General features: G+C 42.1%; 1 protein-coding gene across 1 annotated transcript in view; it reads left to right on the forward strand.

The window, feature by feature from the left end:
• The first annotated feature begins 3,309 nt into the window (after positions 1 to 3,309).
• The window catches only part of LOC104023720 (Krueppel-like factor 13), a 33,505-nt gene continuing 11,116 nt past the window's right edge, over positions 3,310 to 25,698 (forward strand). The window contains exon 1 of the mRNA XM_075714141.1: positions 3,310 to 4,225. Coding sequence (XP_075570256.1) covers positions 3,685 to 4,225 — 541 coding nt within the window. The 5' untranslated portion in view covers positions 3,310 to 3,684. The remainder of the gene's footprint in view (positions 4,226 to 25,698) is intronic.

A 25,698-nucleotide genomic window follows, 5' to 3' on the forward strand; every position in this document is an offset into this window, starting at 1 on the left:
ATGGTATTTTGGCTAGTGATTTTCCATAAAATCTTTTTGTACTGCTGATCTAACGTAATGACTGAAACTCCTTACAAAGGAGAGTCTTCACCCCTGCTGCTTGCAGGGAGGCTATTTGCTACTGTTAGTTCACACAGAAGCATTTAACATTTGCAATCCTACACTTAAAGCCAAAGCTGGTTCCACTGGGCAGCTGGAATTTTCATGTCCAGGTGACAAACACTTACTACACCCTGCTCTCCTATGTGCCAAGAGACAGTGATTCTTTCATACTGATAGTGTGCAAGACAGGACAATTTTTTACTTCTAGCCAGCTATTAGAAAGTCAGAGGCCTATTTTCATTCACAGTCATGATTTAAAAGAGAGTAATACGTGAACGCTAGCTGGGCTACATACGCATCTGCCTAACGTGACTAACTTTCACATTAAAAAGCCTTTCCATTACAAGTAACCTTCACAACATTGCTTTCCCAAATGAAGAAGTCATGCCCAAAGGGTTCATCCAACCAAAAAAGGAGTAAGTTCTCATCAAAACAAACCTCCTCCTCTGAGCAGTCCCCCGCCTCAGCAGCCTGCCCTTAACCACACAGAACAGCCGGTATCACATTTCCAGGCTGATACTGAAACAAGCACTCAACTGCAAAATTGCAGAAGTACCAGAGAGTTCATGAAGTTCACTGGGGACCTGGTTACGGCCATTAATTTTACATGAGAAGCACTCCTATAGAACAGGAGCTGCTATCAGGACAAGGCTTTAACCCAGCAGATCTGCTGAAAAAGAAAGTTAGGACTTCTCCCCGCCATCAGCTATAGCCAACCATTACCTCCTCACGGTCCACCGGCTACCAACAGGCCCAGCCACACACAGGACGCAGCGCCTCTGGCCACACACTCCAGGAACGTGGTGAGCTGGCTCCTGCCTGCTGATATGATGAAGGCAAAACATACGCAGCATCAGATTATCACCCAGATAACCCCTCTGGAGATACAGATACCCCCACGCCAGCACAGGGCCCAGAAAACTCTCTACTGAGGAAAACCTCAGGCAGCACGTAAGGTCCTTCCCTGATTTGCTGGCCTTCTCTGGAAGGTTCCAGAAGGGGGCAGAGCAGCCAATCACAGCTCTTGGCCCTCCTGAGGGCCCTCTCCTCGCGGCAGGCAGACCGTGGGCTGTGTTGACGGGGGAAATTCTCAGGATTTGCTGAACGCACGGTTGGCCTCTGCCAGCACCTCTCCTCTGGCCAGGGCCAGGCCACACCAGCCCTTCTGAGCCACAGGAAGCTCTGGAGAAGCTGCTGGTACACCGTAGGGCTGGCAGCATGGCCGGGGCGGCCTATGGAGGAATGAGATGAGACAGTGGGGTGAGACAGTGGCGAGGAGAGGCGGTAGGAGAAGGGCATGGCAGTGCTGCGGGGGGCTGCATGGGGTGGGGGCACAGAGAGACCAGGGTGCCTCTGGAACCCCCCTGTCAGTGCTGGGGCAAAGCCTGCTGGTGGTGGGCAGCCAGGATAGTGCTGGTCTCCCTTTTCCTGTCCATTTACTGATAATGGCCCTTGATGTTGGGGTAAGGACTGAGAACTTGGGCCTAAACTCTGCCCTGTCCTCACATCCCTGAAAATGGCCCATGTTTCCCCTCAGACTGGGGGAGCTGCAGGGTTTCTGCTCTGAATCCACTACTGATTCTACAGAACTGCCAGGTAGGTCTATTTAAGCAATCCTCCTCCTGCAAGGAGGAGGTTGAACTTGAACTAAATTTCTTATACAAAATGTTTTCCCCAGAATTCCTTTTTCATCTAGGAACAAATAGGTAACTCGCAAACTCAACTGTTTTATTTGGAAATGTGTAAACATTTCCTGTAGATGTGCTCCGCAGAACAAATGGTATGATATGCCTGCATCAAAATGATCTGGCTTGATTCAGCATTAAACCACATCCTCCCACACTGGTCGTATGCCTTATTCCTCCCTTTGCTGCAGTGACTTAAGTCCCACGTAGCACTACAGGCTGCACTATTAAGAGAGCAGACATGGAGCACTGTGGTAGACACAGGTTACCAATGAGCCAGACCCAGAGGGGAAGTCTTGCATGAGAACCTAAAGCATGTTTTTTCATAAAGTGCAGCGGTAGCATAAGCAGACGTTGCTCCTGAGTAAGACATTTTAATGTCTATGACACCAACTTTTCACTCAACCGAACACCAAAAGTATTTGAGTTTCTGCAACAGATGTTCACTTCCTCTCACACCCCCTCAAACTCCAAAACTTTCCATCCAGAACTAGAGGCTTCCAAAGAAGCCTTCCTGCTTTTTGACCATCTCTGTCTCGGAGAAAAGGTCCATCTGTACTAAAGGCAGGCATTTCACAGGAGTTAGCCTGGAGAAACATGTTCCAACAAAAGGTAAGAAGCACCACAGACTAACCGCTTCCAGATCTGAATGCAGATGCGTTTCTTTACTTTTGCCTGGTAAGTTAGTCACACATGCAACTCTTCTGTTCATTCAGGCATTAATGCCTATAAAACTGGCTGAGCTGTATCTTCTGCAAGCTGAGAATAATAATGAAAAGCAAGTTACTTGCATTTGTACTTTTAAATAATTTAGAGGGAGCAGAGTGCTATAGCGAGGAGAGTTTTGACAGAAAGGAAGGCAATTCCGAGTGTTTTCCCTGGCAATTAGTTAAACCTGTCATAACCTATTACAATCCACACATGAGCTCCATCTGTATAGCTGTAGACCAAACGGTGTGATCTCGCTCTTTCCTGTCACTTGTATCAGTTCCAACTTCACAACGTTTTTTTAATCCCTTCCTTTTAACAGTTCAGCGCCTGTTAAATTGTCCCTAGCAGTACGAGCTCCAGTGCGGCCCGCCCCGAATCGCTCACATCCGTCAGCGGGCACGGCCTGTGAAAAGGGCTAGGAGCCGAATGCTCGCACAGCCGCCGAGACGGCTGCCGGGGGAGCCTGCGCCTGCTTTCCCGCCGGCGGAGGGGCCCACGCCCGCCGCTGCGCGCTGCGGCCCTGCGGCGCGGGGCCGCGGGGTGGCTCAGGGACACGGCGGGGGCGGAGGGGCCGCACGCTCCCGCGGCGGGCAGCCGGGACGCGCGGCGCCCCTCGCCAGCCAATCGGCCGCTTCCTTTCATTTGCGGGCCGCTGCCCCGCGCGCGGGCCGCGCTGGCGGGCGCGGCCGCGCTCGCGCGCCGCCAACCTGAGCGGCGCAGGATGTGGCTTGGCGGTGACGTCAGGCCCAGATGTTTTCCCAGGCCACGCCCCCGCAGGGGTCCGGGCGACTCCGGGGAGCGATAACGGGGAAAGCTTATTCTACTGTCACAACGCAATGGAAGGGCTGGGGAAACCGCATCGTTATTTTACTGCCTTCTCGAAAAAACAGCATTAATTCATACTCCAAGCGACAAGCTGCCAGCGCCAGGATCTCTCTGCTCTTCTTTTTCTCTTCCATTGGACTTCAACGCTTTTTTGATTTAGGGACAAGCTGGGTGTGATCGTCACGAACAAAGTGCGGTTTTGATGGCTGCTACATCAGCCTTTACTTCTACAAAGAGATCGTAAGGAATAAGAGAGGGAAAAGTCTGCTCACATAATCTTTTTAAAAAGGGAAAGAGCAGTGTTGCGGAGTTTTTTTTTTTTTTCCTCTTCTGTTTGGATTTCTTTTTAAACTTACGAAAAATGGCCACAGCAGCATATGTGGATCATTTTGCAGCGGAGTGCCTTGTTTCTATGTCCAGTCGTGCTATTATCCATCGTCCCAAAGGGGAGCCTGATCCCCAACCTGATGCTGCGATACCTCCTTCATCGAATGGAGAAGATAAGCGGGAAGTCAGAGAAACCGGGAAAGACAATGGATCATCATTACTTGTGGTAGCTAGCATTTTAGCAGATCTGAACCAGCATGTCCCGAACTCACCTGCTCTAAGGATGGAAAAAACAGAGACCCTTGATATCACAGAACAAATACACATTTCTATTGCTCCTAAGGAGTTTGGGGAAGAAAGTGTGTCTTCGGCTGGTAAGCGTGGAGGAGGAAGAGCAGCCACACCTACTAGCCTGGCTGCAGTAACTGAGCCAAGCCCCAGACAAAAGAACAAACGCACGAGAAGCTGGACTGACCCTGGATCACCCCAGAAAAAGCACAAATGCCACTATGTGGGGTGTGAAAAAGTTTATGGCAAATCTTCCCATCTTAAAGCTCATCTAAGGACCCACACAGGTTAGTTACAATCCAGCCAGAGATTTATTTGTTACAGCTTGGTAATTAAAATGAATGTTGAAAAAACAAAACCAAACTTGTATTTGGCCACCATTATGGTTTCACCTCTCAGAACTCAAGCTCGGGAAAACCAAACAACAACAACAACAAAAAAAAAACCCCTCTGGGAATAAACCCTTACTGGGCATAGATTCAAAGTTAATGTTGCCCTTTTTTATTGCTTAATGTCATAGGGAATGGCATGTGGGTCGTCTGTGTGGATTGTACCAAGCTGTAATTTTTAGCTGCTAGCCTTCTTGTTCGGTGCGTCTTCTACTTCCCTTTTCAATGCTTCTTACCCTCCCCCCTATGTACTTTTTCCTACCCTATGCTCCTGTCACTACTTTTATACCAGGTTATCACTTCCCATGCAAGCATCAATACTCTTGATATTTTTAAATTAAATGTTCTAGAGGCACCTGAATGACTGTGTGTCTGTTTCTTTCTTTAGCAGACACTTGTGTGAAAACTAGAGTAGGCAGGAAGGCAGTTGAGATGCTGAACATGAGTCACAAGGAGACATTTATTGTAAGTATAGAGGGAGGGGGACATGGGCAGTCTCAAAAAAGCTTTTGGCAGCTGGGTAAAACCAATTTCAAAACAAAAAACGTTTGAATGCAAACACTAACTTGTTCTGATCGGTGTTCAGTGTTTGCTTGTTGGCGAAGACTTATCTGACCAGTTTTTGGTTGCTATTGTAATTTATGAGACACACATAAGAAAGTGGAAGTCTTGCAAGCGCCGTGAAAGTTATGCACTGAAAGTATTAGGAGGGCCATCTTGAAACAGGCCTCATGACTTGCCGGACCTCGTGCCTCTGCCTGGTGCTGGGGAACAGGATGGCTTCCAGTCAGACAGGGGGCACCAGGAATTGAGGAGACTGATCTCTGCTGAAGGCACCGATGATAGCGCATATGGCGAGGCACCACACTGACTAGAGCAGGCTTGTGCAAGCTGTTCCACTGAGTAATTTCAGAAAACAAGTTAGTTTACTAAGATCTACGGTCAGTTCACTTATAAAGAGCATGAAGAAAAAGATCCTCAGAACTAAATATGACTTAATGAGTCTTGAACAGTTTTAGCTCAGACGTGATGGCCTTGCCCACACCAGCCATACCTCTTCAGTGTGCCTTCAGCTTTTCCTGCTGCTGTCCTGAGATAAAGCAAGAGCCTTTCTAAATGGAGGGTACGTTTTGCTCTCCATGGGAGAGAAGAAAGCCCCATCAAGTTTGAGCATATGGATGGACAATTCCCTGTGCCACACAGCCAAAGGAACAGCGTGTTCCTGGCACCCCAGGCAGCCTGCCCTGCTTTGCACTTTGTAACTGCTTTTTGCCTCCTTGGGAGTTATGCAGAAAAAGGTGCTTCCACTTGGCTTACAGAGAACAGTCTCCATTAATTTTCAGTTCTTTTGCTTTCCTACTTCTGGCTTTTACCATTGTCCTAAAAGTGAAAGATAAATTTAGCAATGTTTCTGGGCTCCCGAACCAACTAGAGACCGAGAAGGGGAACTCCTGCCTCTGATAAAGAGCGGAGCGCTGGGCACGCCCGCCCTGCGGGGAGGGGAGAGGGAGGGCAGAGCCGGTGGGGAGCGTCGCTCCGGGCTGCCGGCTGAGCCGAGTCATTCGGGGACGCTGGCTTGCCTCCAAGTTCTCTGGTTATTTTCTTCCCGCCCCCCCCCCCCTCCCTCCCTCCCTCCCCCCCCCCCCCCCCCCCGCCTTTTTTTAACTCTTCATTTCCTGTATTTTTTTTCCAGGTCTGTAGGGCTTAATGGGTTATTGCTGTAGCTTATGTCACTGAGAGAAAGAGCGTGTGCGTGTCTGTGAGAGCTAGAGGAAAAGCAAGGAAGGGACTGGTTTTGCCCTGGGAGTGGCAGGACCCTCGGGGACTACAGCTTCTTTGTTTTCTTGCGTCTCCAGTGTCTGTGTGGGAAGCTTTAAACAAAGCTGCCAAGTTTCCCTCCTCACTGGCAACAGGTCTGCTGCGTCTGTTCGGACTGAGTTTTAAGCAGGCTTAAATGCCTCTTACACCTCTTGTGGAACGTTTTCTAAGGTGTTTGAATTTTTTTTTTTTTCTTTCTTTAAAAGAAATTGTGACAGGCTTGAAAAAAGTTTATATGACACTAGGAGTTAAGCTAACAGAACAAGCGATGACTTCCAGGACTGGCAAATGTTTGTTTTTACAGAACACATAACGTATTTTACTAATTTAGAACAAGGGGTTTGGGTCTCCTCTGCTTTTTAGTGGTCCTGAACTAGTTAAGTAACATGTACATATCAGTCTGCCCATCTGTCAAATGCATAGGGTGATGGCTGTCCACCTCACCAAGCAGTGGCAAAAGTACTCCAAGTACGCAGGCAAGGTGCTTTAAACAGCTACCCCAGTAACTTGCAAACCTGTTTACTAAGAAGCAATCAAAAACTTACGATGTGGAGTGGAACTTCTTCCATGTGCTGTATGACTAGATGAGCTGGTATTTAGGGGTGAACTGAAGGCTAAGAACAGTACTGCAGGCTAGATACTGGTGATAGTGCTAGAGATATTTGAATAGTACAGTTTATGACCTGCTTTAGAAACTTGCTTGTCCTTGTCTGCTTACTGTGCTCAGAAACTAAAGGCTTTGCTCTTCATGCTTGGAGGAAGGATAGGCTAGATCTTTGAGCTTGTGGTGTGGCAAAGAGATAGAGAACCCTCCAGGTACTATTGGGTCAAATCCAGCCCACACTGGTAGGGACTGAAAGCTGGTACTGTTTTCCAGCTGTTTGGTGCCCCGTGTGAAATCCTTCTGATAGTTGTAGCCAGATTTCAGTGCTCAAATGTCCAAAGCAAAAACCATAGTGCAGAGGATGCTAATTATCCTATTTAAAGTGAAGAAACAAGATGGAACAGCCAAGGAAGCAGCATCTGCCTTTTGTCCTTAGGCCCTTGCTCCAAGTACAGTGTTTTAGAATCGAGTTCTCTATTAGAACATAATGTGCTAGAGCAATCCATAGTTTCTTGTGTGTGGTACACTAGCAGCTAAGCTATCTCAGCCTTATGAATGCTTCGTCTTTATTTAATCGACAAACCCTGGAAAGGTCTTTTCCAACCTAAATGATTCTATGATTCTAACCAGGCAGAAAATAGTCACCAAAATCCCTGCCGTTCTCTCCACCAGCTTTCAAACCCTTCCCCTCCCCCTAGGTTTCTTTTCATGTTTATATTTTCCACCCTGCTCTCTCACTGGATGTCCTGGTGTTCGACGTGATCATCAGCCACAAAGCCCTTGAAGTTTTAATGTTTACCAGAAGGTTATATATAGTGTCAGTGGGTAGATGTCAAGTCCAAATTCTTTTCCACTGAGGTTCCCGTGGACCTCAGAAGCTGTGTTGTGATCCACAGATGCAGTACCCTGTTTGTCCCAAGCTATATTGATCCCATTGTTAAAATATTGCACTGGCACACCAGTTTTAAAAATCCTCTCCACTCCTGAGAAAATTCCTAAACACAAAGCACTTTCAGAAAATCAAATAAACCACTTACATGACGAAGTTGTTCTTCCTCTAAGCATGTTTTAAGCACGGGGTCACTAGGAACATTTGGAAATTCTCTGGAGTCACTGGAAACCAGCTTGTCTCTTTTGATGCACCAGTGGGAGGAGAGAAACAGTGCAGAGCCTAACAGCCATCTACAGGCTACAACCTCATTAAGCATTGTCTAGGACCACTATGTTCTGAGAGATTGTAGAGAGCCCCAACTTATTGCTTTATACTACGTATTTATATAGAGAAAAACTGACTGGATTTTGGGCAGGGATCACAAGAATCCTATGTATTGCAGTGCTGCCCCCCCCCCCCCAAATCACTGTGACTTCTCAAGCTTTTAGCCATCTTCATTAGAATGCCATCATGAATGCAAAGAAAGCACAAAATAAACCTTCATTTAATTCCATTGAAATGTCATACAATCATTTAGGTTGAAAAAGACCTTTAAGGTCATCCAGTCCAACCATCAACCTAGTACTACCAAGTCCACCACTAAACGAATTAAGGGTAGAGTAATAATTAATTTCACGTTTCCTGGCTTGGTGGCTGGATTATTTTTTAATGAAAGTAAAACTAGAATAGAATCATTGAGGTTGGAAAGGACCTCCAAGATCATCAGTCCAACTGTCAACCCAACATCACCATGCCTACTACACCAAGTCCCAAAGTGCCATGTCTACACATTTATTTTGAACACCTCCAGGGATGGGGACTCCACCACCTCTCTGGGAAGCCTCTTCCAATGCTTGACCACTCTCAGTAAAGAAATTTTTCCTAATATCCAACCTCCCCTGGTGCAGCTTGAGGCCATTTCCTCTCATCCTATGGCTAACCACTTGGGAGAAGAGGCCAACACCCACCTCACTACAGCTTCCTTTCAGGTAGTTGTAGAGAGTGATAAGGTCTCCCCTCAGACTCCTCTTCTCCAGACTAAACAATCCCAGTTCCCTCAGCCGCTCCTTATAAGACTTGTTCTCCAGACTCTTCACGAGCTTCGCTGCCCTTCTCTGGACATGCTCCAGCACCTCAGTGTCTTTCTCATACTGAGGGGCCCAAAACTGGACACAGTATTCAAGGTGTGGCCTCACCAGTGCTGAGTACAGGGGGACAATCACTTCCTTGCTCCTGCTGGCCACACTATTCTTGATACAAGCCAGGATGCTGTTGGCCTTCTTGGCCACCTGGGCACATTGCTGGCTCATATTCAGCCAGCTGTCAACCAGCACCCTCAGGTCCTTTTTGGCCAGGCAGCTTTCCAGCCACTCTTCCCCAAGCCTGTAGCGCTGCATGGGGTTGTTGTGACCCAAGCGCAGGACCTGGCACTTGGCCTTGTTGAACCTCATACAGTTGGCCTCAGCCCATCGATCCAGCCTGTCCAGGTCCCTCTGCAGGGCCATCCTACCCTCCAGCAGATCGACACTGCCACCCAGTTTGGTGTCATCTGCAAACTTACTGAGGGTGCACTCAATCCCCTCATCCAGATCATTGATAAAGATATTAAACAAGGCTGTCCTTCTAAACTCACTAGTTGTACTCAATAAGCAGTACATCATAATGCGGAAACAGCTTTTCAGTCATCAGAACTAAATGTGTTTGCGCAAATTAGCATAAGCTAAGGAGATGGGGGCACCAGTCTCAGTCTGGAATCTTACTATGATAGAGTCTTACAGTGAAACAAACTTGGTGGCCAGGTGGCTTAACAGTGGCTCTATTACTATTGCTAAACTGGCTGACTTCTATATGGCTGTCAGGGCACAGGAAGAAGAGAAGGCCATCCTAATTGTATTATCCTTGTTCATAGATATCAGGTTAGGACTCATCCAAGAGAAAGTGGTCAAGACCTTTGTTGATCTCTAGCTGGCAGAGTGAGCTTAGGCAGCAATGTAATCAGCCTGCTTAACCTTGCAGTTATGGAGGATATGTTATTTGGTATCTGTTCTTTTCAGTCTAACCCTTATTCATGAAATATCAGCTGAATTGAAATAGGTGAAGAGACTGATTCATTTCCATTCACTTGTAAAGAAATGTCCATTTCTTCACATTAAATCTCTAGAATCACATTTTTGATGACAACACTAATGAACCCACATGAAAAAAGTTAGTTTTTAACTTATGTACCCTTTTTTCCCACCTCAATTATTATTTCTTGTTTCCCTAAGCAAAATTTTTCTGATTACTTTATAACTGGGGTATGCAGAGATGGAGAAATTCATAATGTATTTGGTATTTGAAAGCAATCTAAGAAATAAAGCAATCAGACCTCACTGTGACAAGTGTGACAGTTGCACAACAGGGTGGACAAACTGGAGTAGTATTTAGCCTGTGTTTAGGTTGATAAAGAGGTCTTTATATAAAGTACGGATAATATGTTTTAAACACGAGGTTGGTTTTCACTTTCAGTTCTAGTACATCTGATTTGCTCCGACTACATTAATTCAAAACACAGCAGTAAAGCACAACTTCTCTGAAGTTGGCTTGAATCAAGATGTGTGCGTGTAAAGAAACTGATTAACTAATGTAAGGAGAAGCAAGTTCACATACCAGTGAAATAAATTTTATCTTCCATTTAAGCACCTGGCAATTACCAGAAACTTAGCTGGTTAGCTAGAAAATGTGGACTAGAGTTGACTCGGATTTCTTTTAGCTTGCCTGTAGGCACACAGTGACCCTAGAAGGGGTATACATGTGCGCGTGTGGCAAGTGGGCATTGTTTGTGAAGACCCAAGCTTCTGCAGGAGAAGATTACAAGAGCAGAAACTTAATCTAATGCCTCCTGTGCCACTCAAGAGAGCAGAGGAAAAGGGGGCTGCAGATTGCTCTTGTGTAGAGCAGGATGAAATGAGTGGGTCCCACAGGTTCAATCCATCCTCTGAACTGCCAGTTGGGCTGCTCTGGATGGCCGAACCCAATGGGAAGCTGCATTCCCCCTGAACAGGATGCCAGAGGAAATTGGAAAGGCCTTTCCCCAATGCTGATTTCCCACAGGCAAGAGTACTGACGAAGTGAATTAATCCCTCTGCATATTGCTCAGCAATTTCAGTTTTAGTGGCTGGGCCTTCTGTTTTTGACTTCTTGTGTTAAAAATTAGAAACAGCTCTGTGCGCCTAACTTGCTATCATTAGCATACACCCAGATTATTGAAAAGCTCCAGGGTGCCTCTAGGCTGTTGCGCCCCATAATGCTCTTCTACTGCCTTCCACCTCCTCTCTTTGCCGAGTGCATCAAAATCTTTTCTCCAAGGTTTTTCTCTGAGACAGGCTCAAATAGTAGCTTCAGGACAGCTTCAAATGCCAGCCTTATGAAACAGTTGTCTTTCCAGCCTGAGCTATAAGCATTCTTTCTCAGTGTTAAATAGTTCATCAGCCTGCTCCTGCATTTTTCTGAAAACTAATGGTCCTAAGTGTCTTTTAATAAGCCTGTATTTTTAAAAACAATACAAAACTGCAAAGCATTGGTTTTGTTTGCTCTGAAAGAGCCCTGCAACTCTTTTGTTACTTCCTCTAAGAAAGTTTCAACACATTAAAGAAATGCATCAGTTGAAAATGTGAAACAACTTCATTTACAGTCCTGCTTAAGTCCTCACCCTAACACACAATTCCAAAGAATAAAGTTAGTAGTTAAAAGTACTGATCCTAAGCCTGGATCAAACAGTCTGTGTTCATTGAAGATAACAAATAAGCAGTATATATGCTATAAGTCTCTCAATATTAAAATCTCTGAAATAAGGACAGGGCATAAATTTCTTAAAAGAGTAAGCAAGTTTTAAAACTTACATTTTTCAAAAGGAGCTCAAGTCAGGAAGAAAGGCACAACTACTCCTTCTCACTCCTTTTACCTGACTGGTTCAGGATTGAGTAATAGGATTCAGTTAATTCAGCTGCAAAAGAGTTAGGGTTGAATTGATTGCATGGAAAATCCAATTGGCTGACAACAGTATTTACTACACACTTGAGCAGTATTAACTACTAGAGAGAACTAAATCTCCTGATTGTTATACAGGTTTTTCTGTGAAAGGCTTCCCTTCCTTTTTCACCCTAGTCTTTACAGAGATATTAATAATGCAGAAGTCACAGAAATAAAGCTTCTGATAACAATTAACAGAGTTTAGGTATTGTAGCTAAAAAGCCTTTAAAGCAAAGCTGTACTTATAATTGTCATAACTGTGATGGAGGGAGGGCCTACTACAAAAAATACTGTCTTCTTTTTCCCTCTTCACCATTGTCTTTGAAACAGGTGTAATTAGCATAGGTAAATATTCTCTCTCCATAATCCCCCCCCCACACACACACTTTTCCTCTGTTTGCTTTTGCTGAGTGAGGAGGGAAGAGGAAGATGACAATCTGTTTAAAAGACAAATGAGCATTGCTTTGAATCTCAGGGGACACACATGGTTGTGTTGTGTTACACTGAAACACACTCAGTAAACCAGGAAAAAAGAAGTACAGAAAGAAAATTAATTTATGACTTCCACAATTCTTTGGAAATCACATTTTGCTGAGACAAAGACAGTTACTGAGACAAGTCTAGCTCAGACAGTGAGTTGCCAACCTGTGCAACCTGTGATCTTACTGTAGTTGTGCAGAAGGTGATTAACAAAAAATATCCTAACTACAGCATGGCTGTTCCAGTCAACATAATTCACAGAATACAGTGTTCAGGGACTGCCTTTTCTACAGGGTGAAAACTTTGGCTATCTAGTAGGAAGTCAGAAACTTCACAGAATTCTCTTTCCACAAACCATCTTCCTTTTAGCATGGAGGTGGTACTTGGGTCCAGTGCAATGAATGAGACCTATTAGTATGGGAAGTGATGAGGATGGATCACCTTCCAGTTGCTTTCCTCATCCTAGACACTGGTAGCAGCACTTTCCTTCTTAGTAGCAAGACCTAAGTCTTACAAATAGCCTGGTGTAAACCAGCAAACAATCTTTTAAATGAATGGACAACTGCAATTGATAGCTGTGTTTGTATTAGAAATTAATTACAGCCTTATGGGAAAAGTGTTCTGAATGATCTGTAGAAGATTCTTCTGCAGTAGCACATACTTCTCTGCAGGACACTGGAAAGTATTTGTATGTGACATGAGTTGTGCATAAACAAATCTTTTGATAAAATGGAGTTCTTTATGAAACAAACTCACAATTTGATTTCATCTGAAAGAAAGGCACCTTTAACCATTTAAAATACAACTGTTGCATCGTGTTATTGTCTGGCTGAACATGGTTATGGCACGTCCAAAAGCAGAAACCTGGAACTTGTTTATATTGGACATGTGGTTTCTAGTTCTGTTTTATAAGTTAAGCATGTTCCAACTTCCCTCCTGCCCCCTTCCAATCTTGGATCAGCTGTTTGGAAGTCAGTGCTGACAGAGTCAAAAAAGTACTCTGCTGTTCAAATGCAGGACAACATTTGAAGGGTCCTTTCTGTAGAATTTCTATAGGTATACATTTTTTTTCCTTTGTTACCCACTTGGCTTTTATTAGGTAGATTCGCATGGGCAGTGAGATCATTATCTTGCTGTGTTCAGTTTAACAATAGCTAGACAATATGGGTTATTTAAGTGCAGGCACTGAAGTCAGACACACATATCCTGTATTTTTCAGGTCTTGCAGATTCAGCAGATCTTACAGGGCCTCCACTTAATAGAAAAGAAGAGTTTTTAAAAGTTCAGAGTGCCACTGTTGTAGTTACTGGTAAAAAAATGACCTCAGAAGCTTTTTTGCAGCCCGAACATAAAAAGCATTTACTAACCAGGAACTTGGCACAAGTCGAATGGTATTAAAGTGAACATATCCTGAAATGACCTCTAGTGCAAGGAAAAGATTTTCTGTAATCAGTTACAGCACTTTTGTAGTGCTCTCAGGAATTATAGGCAAAATATTTGTGACTGCGTATCTCTTGACATTGCAGTCAATGGATCAATAAGCTATCTTAGATTTATTGCACACTGTATTTGTACCAGACTACTCTTTATTATTCAGTTATAAGTTATATGAGTTTTTGGAATAGAGGCACCTGAAAAATTCATGTGAGAGAGCATTGTGTTGCTGCTACGCGTTTTGCAGCTTTCCATCTGCTTTGGTCCTGCAGCCAGCTAGAGCATCTCTGGACAGCAAATACACAAGCAGAATGGGTATGCTGGTGATGTAGCCTTTACTGCCTTCAACAGTAGCTTTTAAAACTGGTCAAGGAATGAGGCAGAAATGCTAACCACTTAGTTCCAGAGTAAGACCAGCTGAGGTACAGCAATCAAAAAGGGTGTATTGAGCTTTTTAAACTAAACAGCTGTCAGTGTTTCCACTAGAGGAACTTACAACGGAGCCAGCTTAGAAGGGTTAGAATGTGACAGCCTAGTCCATCTTCAGATGTTTCCTGCAAAATTTTGCTGAAATGGTGAGCTGTTTGTTAATAGATCAGAGAAATACTTGTTTTGCAATTTGGGGGTAGATAAATGAAATTACATTGGTACAAATTTACATACTAGACTGGGGCTTTATAGATTCTTGCAAAACCTCACACTGCATATGGGGCTTTCCTCCATTCTTAATCTGGTAGTTTAGGATCCAGCTGTAACAAATATAAACAGGGATGCTGCTAAAATCTCGCTGATCCACAGACTAATTCTTGTTATATGTTGTAGGGGCTTACTGAATTTAAATTTCTTTTAAATGCGAGCAGAAGGACTGCAGACTAGCATTAATACATGATTGCCTTGGCAGTTTTTGATTGTTCTGGCGATTGATATATTTTCCAAGACCAGTGTGGATTGTATGCAGCTTTCTTATGCATGCATGTGAAACGCTAATAGAGCACCGAAAGCCCCTCTAAATCAATGGAAATTTCCATTTGGTGTATATATGTCCATACAAGCAGTGCCAATAGAATGTTGGCAGATGGCTAGTCTTATTGTATAATAAATCCAGAGTGTATTTGCAATGTTTTTTAAATTCTCAGAACGTGGCCAAAACAAAACTGTATTTCTTAGATACCTCGAAGGTATCTATTCTTCTCTGCCAGGATTCTCACTGAAACAGTTTTCCCCCTCTGTGCAGAGATGTACAGTATTTGCACCTTCCATTTCCCCAACTTTCATCATTCTTGGAAACAACTGAATTCTTCTCACTAACATTTTAGAAATAGTCTTTCTCAGATTGGCAACATGTGCACCACATTTTAGCTTAAATAGAAATGTATGAGCAACCAGAAAAGCAAATTATTTGGAGTTTACAGATACCCTTACATAGTATTATTAGCATAAATACACCTATAAGAAATGGATTTAAAAGCTCATTTTTTCAACCAGTGGCTGAAAAGGTGTAGAATTTGGTCATGGTACAAAGTAATTCTATACCATGGGTTTAATAGATGCTATGGTGTGGATTTAATACAATCAGTTTTGCTTCAAGCTATATGATATGAGAGGTATGACTGTCTCTACCTAATCATCTACCCCTTGTCTTAAAAAAAATCTGTTGCTGTCCCTAATAAGGAAACTTTTTTTTTTTTTAAGCACAGTATTTTGTGTTTCCACCACCTGCACAAAAGTTTTAAAATGACAGAGAGGTATGATAGTTGCCAGAGTTTGTAGAGGGCCTGAAACAGTAACTTTAAGAGGTGAAATGTCTCAATTCATAACAGTGAGTTTTAACCGATGCTACTGAAGGTATTTTAGAGGTTTGTCATCTATCTATGGTGTTCAGACCCATTACTTTCCAGTCAGCTTCATCTATGGTATAGATCCCACGTAATCTGTAAACTCTCAAGTCCAGAGAACAACTGAAGACTATTGTGAGAGTTACACCAAAAAAAATCTGTTTAAAACTGTTAAAGGAAACTGTACACATGTATCGCAACTCCTCTGTAATCCTGATATGGTGACTTATGAAAGACTTGTAGAAGCACAGATATACTAGTAGGAGTGTAGCTGAATGTTGTGGGAGCACAATGCTACTCACGATTCATTCTACTATGGTTATATTCCACAGCTTTCTTAACATCTCATCTGTGAGTGAGTTCAGATATCACACAAGATCAGGGTAATTATCTGTGCTGAAAGACTCTTTCACCATTTTTCTATGTTTTCCCTCCAGCTCAAGTGAGTTTTGCTGTGTTGGCATCTCCTTTCAGTCTGTGGGACAATATCATTAATGGCACCATCTCATTGACCAAATCAGACATGATTTAAGCGAGCATCTGTTGGAGCTTAGAGTTTAAATGCAGAAGTCTAACTTCTGGGGAGCTACTTTAATTAACAAATCTCATAGGTAGGTTTCAGAGGATGAGATGGTCAGGCAGGTTACAACATCATCTGTGCTATGCTTACTGAAGTAAGCAAATATTGTACAACAGCTGGCACAAATGCTTTACCATGAACCTTATTCCAGACTTCTACAACTGGGAAACGTACAGAGGAATGTTGTGTTTAGGAACATGATTGTCAGATACCTTATACTGTCCAAGGTGATAATTTATGAAGCTCTCATTATATAATGCAGAGGCAAAGCTGTAATGAGAAGCAGCTTTTAAATTCTTAATTTTTAATTTCTTGCAGAAAGGCAAGGAACTGATGTGGCTGATATATGATAGTTTTTCTTCTCTGAATGCTTTGGAGGAACTGAACTCCACTCTCATTTGCAAAGAAATGCAAGTTACCATGTAACTTTTTTCTCAACTAAGTAGTTGTAAAGAGGCTGTAACATTCTCATAGGTGCTCTGCAAGTTCTGTGGTATTCCCTTTATGAAGAAGTGATTGTGCTAGCACACTTTTCATTTGAGTTGCGGTTTCAAGGACAAAGACAGTAAGAACAGTAACTTCCACTGCACAATTGTTTTTCACTTGGAAATCAGACCACCTTTGGGCTTTTTAATATCTAATTTTCTTCTAAATATATAAACAGTCCTAAGTTCCTAAGTCAAGCTTGTGTTTGACTCTTTTGATTATAAAAACACAATTGCAGGTCCTTACCATCTGTACAGAACTCCACTGACACAGCAGTAGTCAGTGAATAATCAACTCTACTCCTTCCAGCTTCTGTGTTACTTTCTGTGTGGACATTCCTTGTGTCCAGTTCCTACTCCCATATATTATGGCATGGGAACAGGCCCTAGCTGCCTCACCCGGAGTGGTGAATTTATTCTCTTAACAGCCTTGACTAATAGAACAAAGGGGTTATACTGAAAAGGTGATTTACAAATGTGCATCTGTGAGCATGCAGACAGCGTTGCGTATAGAACTTTACAGTGCTGAGGTTATGTATCTTCTGCAAAACTGGTAAACACATACCTGTTTGTGTGCAGTGTAATGATGGATCATTTTTCCTAAGACTAAGATTTTCTTTTATTTGTCCATTATTCACAAAAGTAACAATCGTAAACTTGAGGTCTAAAAACTTTTCTTTTTGAAAGAAAGTAGAAACAAGTTTCAAAGAAATAGCTGAAATTCAAGGTCAAAGTACTTTGTGCATTGTGTCTTTTGTAGGAACTGTCTTTTTGTAGGAACTGTCCTGTTTGGCACTGTCAAGCTGCAACAGCAATAGTTGGATCATCTCAATCCGACAAAGCTATGCCAGGATACAACACAACTCATGAAGTTGCAATTCCTGTTTTCTTTGGTTTTATTTACAGTCAGTCTGTTGTAACAGAACCTCCTGATTACTCAAGTTTATGAACCTTGCAGCTTTGCATACTGCAATTCCAGAATTCCAGCCTGAGACCCCTCATGGCTGCCAGAGTTGTGCTCAGCAGGAGCACACGAGGTCAGGTTCAAATAACTTTGTAGTTCCCAGGTTTAGGACTAAATTGACCAAGAGTCCAAATGGAAGTAAGAACAGCTGGGAACTTCTATGATCTTTTTCAAAGTAAAGGTTATGTCCTCTGCATAGGGTTTTGGAGCTCGCCTGCAGACTTACGTGGCAGGGATATCTTTTAGAATTTCATGGTAATAGTTTAAAATAATGTGCATTTCCTATTGTATGTCACAGAACTTGTCCATCACAGGAAGCTTCTCCTGAAAAATCTTTGGCCACAGTAAAATCCTGTATTTCGTGGAGTATTTCATTAGCCCCTCTGCTTTGGGCATGCAAAGGGTGGTCAACTAATTTCCTGCATACACAAGGAACAGGTGCACCATCTCAAAAAGCCAGAAGGGCCAGCAGGTTTCCCCTCCTCACTCAAAAGGCCTATTAGAGAGTAGACCTGCTCACTTAAATGAAGAAGTGTAGCAGAGCATGAATAAATGTGCCTGAGGCACTAGTAATTTATGTTTTGGCAAGCAATACGGATCTTCCTCCTACAACTTGTCTCCCCTTTAGAGCAACTGCATTTTTACATGATATGTATGATCTGTAGAATTCAGAATCTCTGCTAAGGAATCACTCACACAATAAAATGGTTTACACGGCAAGAGGCTTTTAAAATGCTTACAGAGAAAATGGTGGCTGCTAGGCAGCCCTTACAGCATGATTCATATGTATAAACCACATTCTGTAGCGAGACATAACTGGCATTAAGGCTAGACTGTTCTGTAAAGGCAAGCAATGAAGGCGTGGGTGTGGCATGCAAGGGAAAACAGAGTTACAGTTGATAAAGAGGCCATGCTTGTATATATGTGTCCTGGTTTCAGCTGGGATAGAGTTAATTTTTTTCCTAGTAGCAGGCATAGTGCTGTGTTTTGGATTTAGTAGGAGAAGAATGCTGATAACACACTGATGTTTTCAGTTGTTGCTAAGTACTGCTTATGCTAGTCAAGGACTTTTCAGCTTCCCATGCTCTGCCAGGTGCACAAGAAACTGGGAGGGGGCACAGCCAGAATAGGTGATCCAAACTGACCAAAGGGCTATTCCATACCATATGACATCATGCTCAGTATATAAACTTGGGGGGGGGGTTGGCCGGGGAGCAGCAATCGCTGCTGGGGAACTGTCTGGGTATCGGTCAGCGGGTGGTGAGCAATTGCATTGTGCATCACTTGCTTTGTATATTATTATTATTATTATCATTATTATAGTGTTATTATTATCATTACTATTTTACTTTATTTCAATTATTAAACTGTTCTTATCTCAACCCAGGAGTGTTTCTCACTCTTACTCCTCCAATTCTCTCCCCGATCCCATCGGGGTAGGGGGAGTGAGCGAGCGGCTGTGTGGTGCTTAGTTGCTGGCTGGGGCTAAACCACGACATATGTATAATTTGATAAATTGCAAAATAGTAAAGATCATAGAATCATAGAATCGTTTAGGTTGGAAAAGACCTTCAAGATCATCCAGTCCAACCATTAGTCTAACACTACCAATGTTCCTTTGAAGACTACTTTGAAAAAGGAAAGTATTGAAAGTAGTACTTCCCTTTGAAAAAAGGAATCCAGTTGATTTCTGTATGTGAGTATATGATGAGATAGTCACTTCAAAAGTAGAGAGGTGTTTTCAAAGTTATATATACCGAGATGTCCTTGACAAAGCTGTCTTTGAAATACGCCCATGTTCTCCTTAAGACCTTAGCTTTTCAGTTATGTTTGACATCCAGAGTCATACTCAGATAATTGGCTCCTGACTTGTACTCCTCCACAACCACATACTTCATTCATTCATTTCCAGCCCTCACCATGGCCTCTCTCCTGCGCCATGACCCCACGTCAGACGCAGCTGGTGAGGCTAGTCTCCCTAGTGACCCTGCAACCAGCTGTCCTGCAAAATGAGCATAAAACATGGAGATATTGCAGGAGCTGAGCTGCAACTAGGGTGTTATACTGTGGTGTTAATACTCAGAGAAATGGTGCTCTAGCAGCGATGCTCCTCTATTGCAGTCTAATAAAACAGCCTCTCTTCTGTCACATGATGTACCCCCCTCCATGTGACTTGTTGATGTCTGAAGTCTTGCAGGCTTAGGGAGAAGTTGCTTGGCAATTCTAAGGAGGAATGCTAAGGGAATCTCATTGCAACATCTCATTAATAACCATATATTTCTGTGGCCAAGGTGGTAGCACATGCTTTCAGAAACAGCTTGAGACATTGGATAGGAGCCTGATTTTTCAGAAAACTGGGTGTACATCCCTATAGGCTCACTCCAGTGATTAAAACACTAAGACAGCCAAAATTAAAAGACAACCCAATCAGTGATAATTGTTAAAAAACTTCTCTTATTTGTTTTCTACTTATATTTGAGAATGAGGCCTAGATGTGTGTGTGCTTACACACATTTGCAGTTTTAAAGAACTAACACATAGAAAAGACTGAAAACCAAGCTGAAACTAGAAAGAAGCAGGTAACTGGTGCTCTTTTCATACAGCTGTGGTTGGAGACAACTGCTAAATGGGGAGATGCAAAATAAACAGGGAAGATATTGTTAGAATAGAACATATAAATGAGACTTGCAAGAGTTGAATGTTGAACTGCAAATACTGTCTTTTCTAAAAAGCTGACCTGCTTTAAAAGTGAGCACACTAGAATATGCGTACCACTGTTATCATAGAATCTGATTCCTTCATTAAAAACAAAAACCTGAATCCTGGTTTAAACAGGAAGTGTGGCTTTACAATCTAGGCAGAAGATTTTCTGAAGTATATGCAATGGTTTTATGCATACCTTGAATGGTAGCTGCCTGGTGTCAAGCAACAGACTAACTGTTTGGATTATCAGCCCATAAAACTACTTTCTAGAGCTGCCTGTTCCCTGAAGCTGGATGTTCCATATGGTCATTGGCTGATGCTGCTCATAAACTACTTCAGCACTACCTTGCTCCCTGGCACAACAATCCATCCAGAATGAGAATAAAAATAAAAGGAAATTCCCACTCCCTGCCTCCTCCATACAGTTCCATACAGTTGCAATAAACTCTCAGTATCAGACTTTTTAACTCAGCTTTACAGCTTTAGCTGTACTTATAAATGCTGAAGTCCCGTGTTTCATGCATGCTGCGTTACTGTGAGGTTGTTGCTTAAACAGTTCAAAAGTTCACAGAGACATTTCACAGTTACAGTCAAAGGCAACTTCACTAACTTCTGTTTGCTTGGCTTCTAGCAAAATGAAATTTCATCCTGTCCCCAAATCCTGGGAGATGCTGTGCACATAAAATGTTGTAACTTACCCGCAATATCTATTTATGTTAAAGTACATGGACTTCAGTTGGAGGCAGATGACATTCAACATCTTCCAGAGTTCACATGAATGACGTACAGGTTTCAGTTTAGATGAATAATCCTTTAGTCTGTTATTTGGCATAGCAAGGCAACCTTTCATTAATTTGGTAAGTTTTGCTTTTACAAGCACTTTTGTGTTTTTAGTAGAATAGAATAATAAAAAAATCATGGATACGTCAACATATCAGAATCAGAAAAGACTGATTCGTGGGGTCATATGATTCCTCCTTTGTAGTTATTCACACAAGTGCTGGGTAAAGCTCATGGAACCAAAGTTTCACAGTTTCAGCATGAATTCACCCACAATTCACACCAGATCAATATAATTTTTCATTACCTATTTAATTGCTCTCCCACTTAAAACATTTCAATTGTCATACCAGAGACCAGGAACATTACCATGCAAATTTTTTTATGAAAGCCAGCACAAAAATTATTTGTGAGGTAGACTTTCATTGAAAGCAGTCTGAACCACTACGGAGGTTGTTTCTGTGTTCATTGTACAGACAGAGATGGTTTGTGATGTTTCAGTTTGATTTCAACCATTCTTGCAATACAACCATCTTCAGGTTCAAGTTTTTAGGTTTGATCTAACTTTTAAGTTCCTACCTCCCACAGTGATCAGAACTCAGATAAATTAAAACTTAAGACGATCTAAGTAAGCTAACTAGAATTTTCCAACAAGAACTAGATAACAGCATTTTCCAGTAGAGAGAGAAGACCCTTGGGTTGTTAGAAGAGCAAGGAATAACCCATGCCCCACACTGAAGGCTGAGGAAAGATAGGTCATCACATTGATCAAAAAAGGAGCACAGTTACCTGTGGAGATATGTTCGCAAGAGAATTTCCAAAGAAGAGGTTATGGCATTTAGAAGTCACTATGTTCCTTTTTTGGTTCCTGCCATTTGACCCATGAGACCTACTGCTTAATTCTGCTATGAGTATAATTTCTCTGTGTAAAGACCACACCATTGAGAATGAATGGCTTGACAGTTAGCCTGTCAGCTCTGTTGGGACATCATCCTAGGTTTCAAGAAGAGGTAGCACAGACTGGAAGAACAGGGGGAAGTATCCTATAGTGAGTATGTAATCTTTTTTTCCACTGTAAGAGTGGGCTGGAGAAAGACAGGATGCCAAGGGTGTAATACTCTAGAGCTCTCATGGAGCTGCTAACAGATGTCTGATCTGGAGTTGTTTTGAGTTTGCAGGGTGGGCTGGGTAACAGAGTGAGGAATTCTGAGGTAGCACAGGAAAGATCCAGACAGCAGTTTGTAATGGAAACCTTGTGTTTCTGTTGGTACCTTAACTACACATTCCCTGCAGACACATTTGGTTCAGTTGTGTCAGCTATGGGTAAGATTTTTTTCCCCTCCTGGAAGGGAGAGAATCAAGTCTGGGGAGTTTTTTTTCTTGGCTTCAGTGGCTGTCTGCATAACATTTTCATTAATCACCTTATTTGCTCTAACAGAGGGTGAGTGGTGCAGCCGAAATCATCAGCTTGTAGCAGACAACAAATCACCATGCTAGCATGCTAGAACAGAAGTAACATGAGACTGCAAATGACTAAACAAGATCTCAGTCCAGCATATATATCCATCAAGGTTCATATTATTACTTTAGTTTTCAAGTTTTAACTGGACTCATTTGATAAAAACACGGTGTTTATTATTACATACATTTGGAGACCCCTTCTCTAGTCCCTTGTCACTTTAAAAGGTTTGAATTGGCTTATCAACACGACAGAAAAAGAACAAAATCCCACATGCCTTAATTGATGTTAGTCCCTGTTATGTTTTAAGAGACCAGATTTCTCTGACCTATACTGAAGACACAAGCTTTGTATGTAAGGAATGAAGAAAACCCTTTAAACAAGTTTTTGGCTCAAGGCAAGAATTCTAGGCTGAAACTCCTTTGCTGGGGTGATGCAATAGGTCAGATTTGCTGATTAGCACTTACATTTTTTGGTTTTGCAATGCCAGTATTCTTTTGAAGTATATTTATTAAAAAGTATACTTGACCAATGGAAAGGAAAAAAATCCCTCATCTTCTAGTTTTGTCATTCAGTACTACCCAGATGTGTTTAGAGGCTCTATTTACAGTGTTTCTTTCATTTATTTTCTATTCACAATAGAGGTTTTAATAATCATCCTCCTTTCTTACATTTATAGATCTGAGTAGAACAAATCAGAGGGATATAGCAATTAAAGGGCTACTGTACTAAGCCCCAGAGTACCCCTCTTTGCAAAGAGTCTGATACTTTGGTATGGTTTGGAAATGACACATAGCTAAGACACATCTTCCTCTCCCCAGAATTCATCACTTCATCATTTCAGCATAACACAATTTAATTATCTTGCATTTAAGTGCAAAGTCAAAGGGTCAGCTATTGATCTCCATTCTTGGAACAAGCCACAGGAGAGACAAAATCAAGTGGAGCATGCTGCTCTTTTAAGTTAGTGGCATTTCAGCTGTTTTACTGAGCACTAGTCTAGGATTTAATGCCTCAGAGATAAGGAGACCCAATAAGAGTTTTAGGCTTACTGAACAGAAATTACATACAGCAATTGCAGGTGCTTAACTTTGACAGAAAACCCAACATTTAGTTTGCATTGTTTTAGAACATAAGCTCTTTGACACTGCGGCTGTTGCCTTTCGTTTTTCATGAGTTAGGCCTGTCACTGGTACTCAGTAAAAGAGCATTGTTTACTCATAGATTCCAGCAGCAGAGGGAAAAAATGCTGCTTTTATAATAGGATGTGGCAAAAGTCTATGTAAACAAAGGCATTGCACTTAATGGAAGCATGATCGATAGAAGTTATTCCTGTGGGGCAGACAGGGTCCATTCTAGTCTGCACACTCACCTAAACATGGAAGTTGTCCCTGCTAGGTAGGATAAGTTTCTGACCTCACGGGTATCCTAATGGCTCGGATGTTCCTCTTTTCTTAGATGGGAGGTCTCCATTTTGGTAGTGCATCAGAACTTCTGGGAAAGAGAGCAATATAGTGAATGTTAAGCTTTAAAGTTAAGATAGAATAAACAAAAGAGCAGCATTAGATAACAATAATAAATCCATATAGAGCTGTAAGAAGATTTATACTTTATCTTTGAAATTGCATGCATTATAAACACCATCTCATATAATTGTGTAACATTACCATTTTTCTGGCTGACGGATTCCTGCCTTTGTAAGAAGCAGCTGAAGTTTTGATTGCTCACAATTTTACAGACTGAGGTATTGCTATACTGACAGTGCATCGAAAGTCTGCATGCTCAAGTGCAGTCATATAGCAAGACTACAGCAAATATGACAGAAAAGAGTCAAGAGAAATACTATGTATGTATATTTTGACAAGGCCATGTAGAAGATATAGCAGTAACGCAATTGCTACCACAAAGTTGTGCATTGTTTTTTCGAGCCATCAAAAGAAAACTTTACCTGCCCTTTGAGATGTGGGGAACATCTTTCATGCTCATTATACTTCTGTGAGGAGAAAACATACATATGCATCGTTTTCTTACCTGACACAGCTAACCTGAATACTGAAGGTACTAATGAGCAAATTTACATCCAAAAAGAAGTGTTCTTACTGCATTTGTATATGATCAGTAACTCCCCCAGAAACACTTTGCTAAGAACATCACAAAAAATGAAGAGGAAAATATCACACCCAATGGCCAGCTTAGTGAGGCATCCTGGCCTTCACGCATACAACATACAGCACTATGTACAGTACAGGAAAGAAGCAGGTATGATGCAATAATTATTTTCACAGAATCTCAGCAGTATATGTATAAAGATACTATTTAGAGCTGTTTTGTTAAATTTGCTTTAGATACCAACAAGAATATTGTTTCTTTACCTTCTTGTCATGGCTACTAGCACTTTTATGATGGGAAGCTGGGGAGGACAGCAAAGACAAGGATGCCCTCATCTCCCTTCACTAAATGAACTCTCTTCATTTTGCTAGTAGTTGCAGATAGCCTGTGACCCTTGGTTAGAAGATTGATGAGGAATCTCTAAGCCATAGGAGTGTTTTACAAATTACACATATCTCTGTTCGTTCACTTTCACTTTCTCAGCCTTTAGTTTCAGAGATGTCTTTCTGCTGGCTTTTCTGTTCCACTGGATTCTACTGATGCATCAAATTGAGTCGTCGGATGCACACATTCTTACCTAAGTGGTGAGCATATGACTAGGTTAATTAATTATTCAGAAAGTTATAAAAGCACCTTTCGTTCAATGCTTTATTCAGCTAATTCAGCCTCTTTGCTAAAGTAGTTTTAAATACTGCTGTTACCGTATTTCAAAGATTTGTGTCTATATATCTAGACCCCGTCATAAAAGGAAGGAATCTTGAGGGGTAAACTCACCTTAGCGATTTTGTATCTGATTGTATTTCAAGAGAAAAACTCTTTAACATATTTAACACACACAAATGCAACTATGTTTACACAGTCCCCGTTTTGATGTAGTCTGTATAATTGACTTCAGAGCTTTGTAAGCCCCTGGCCTAGTGCAACTGATTTTTTGTAGTTTCAAAACAGGAATAAACATACAAAGCAGGGAGGGGTTGTGTAAGAAAGGAGAAGAGAGAAAGTGTGAACTCTTCAGAAACCAGGAAGGGACAAACTGCAGAGAAAAAAGCCTAATATTAGCGATGACAAGTGTTATGTGTCTTAGTACAAGGGTGCAGTAAAACAAGTAGCGTCAGACTCTCAGTGCTCAAGTCTACAGACACAGATGTGAATTTCAAACTGTGGCATTCCTGAAGGGT

Source organism: Pelecanus crispus, chromosome 7, assembly GCF_030463565.1.
Source record: "Pelecanus crispus isolate bPelCri1 chromosome 7, bPelCri1.pri, whole genome shotgun sequence".
Lineage (NCBI taxonomy): Eukaryota > Metazoa > Chordata > Aves > Pelecaniformes > Pelecanidae > Pelecanus > Pelecanus crispus.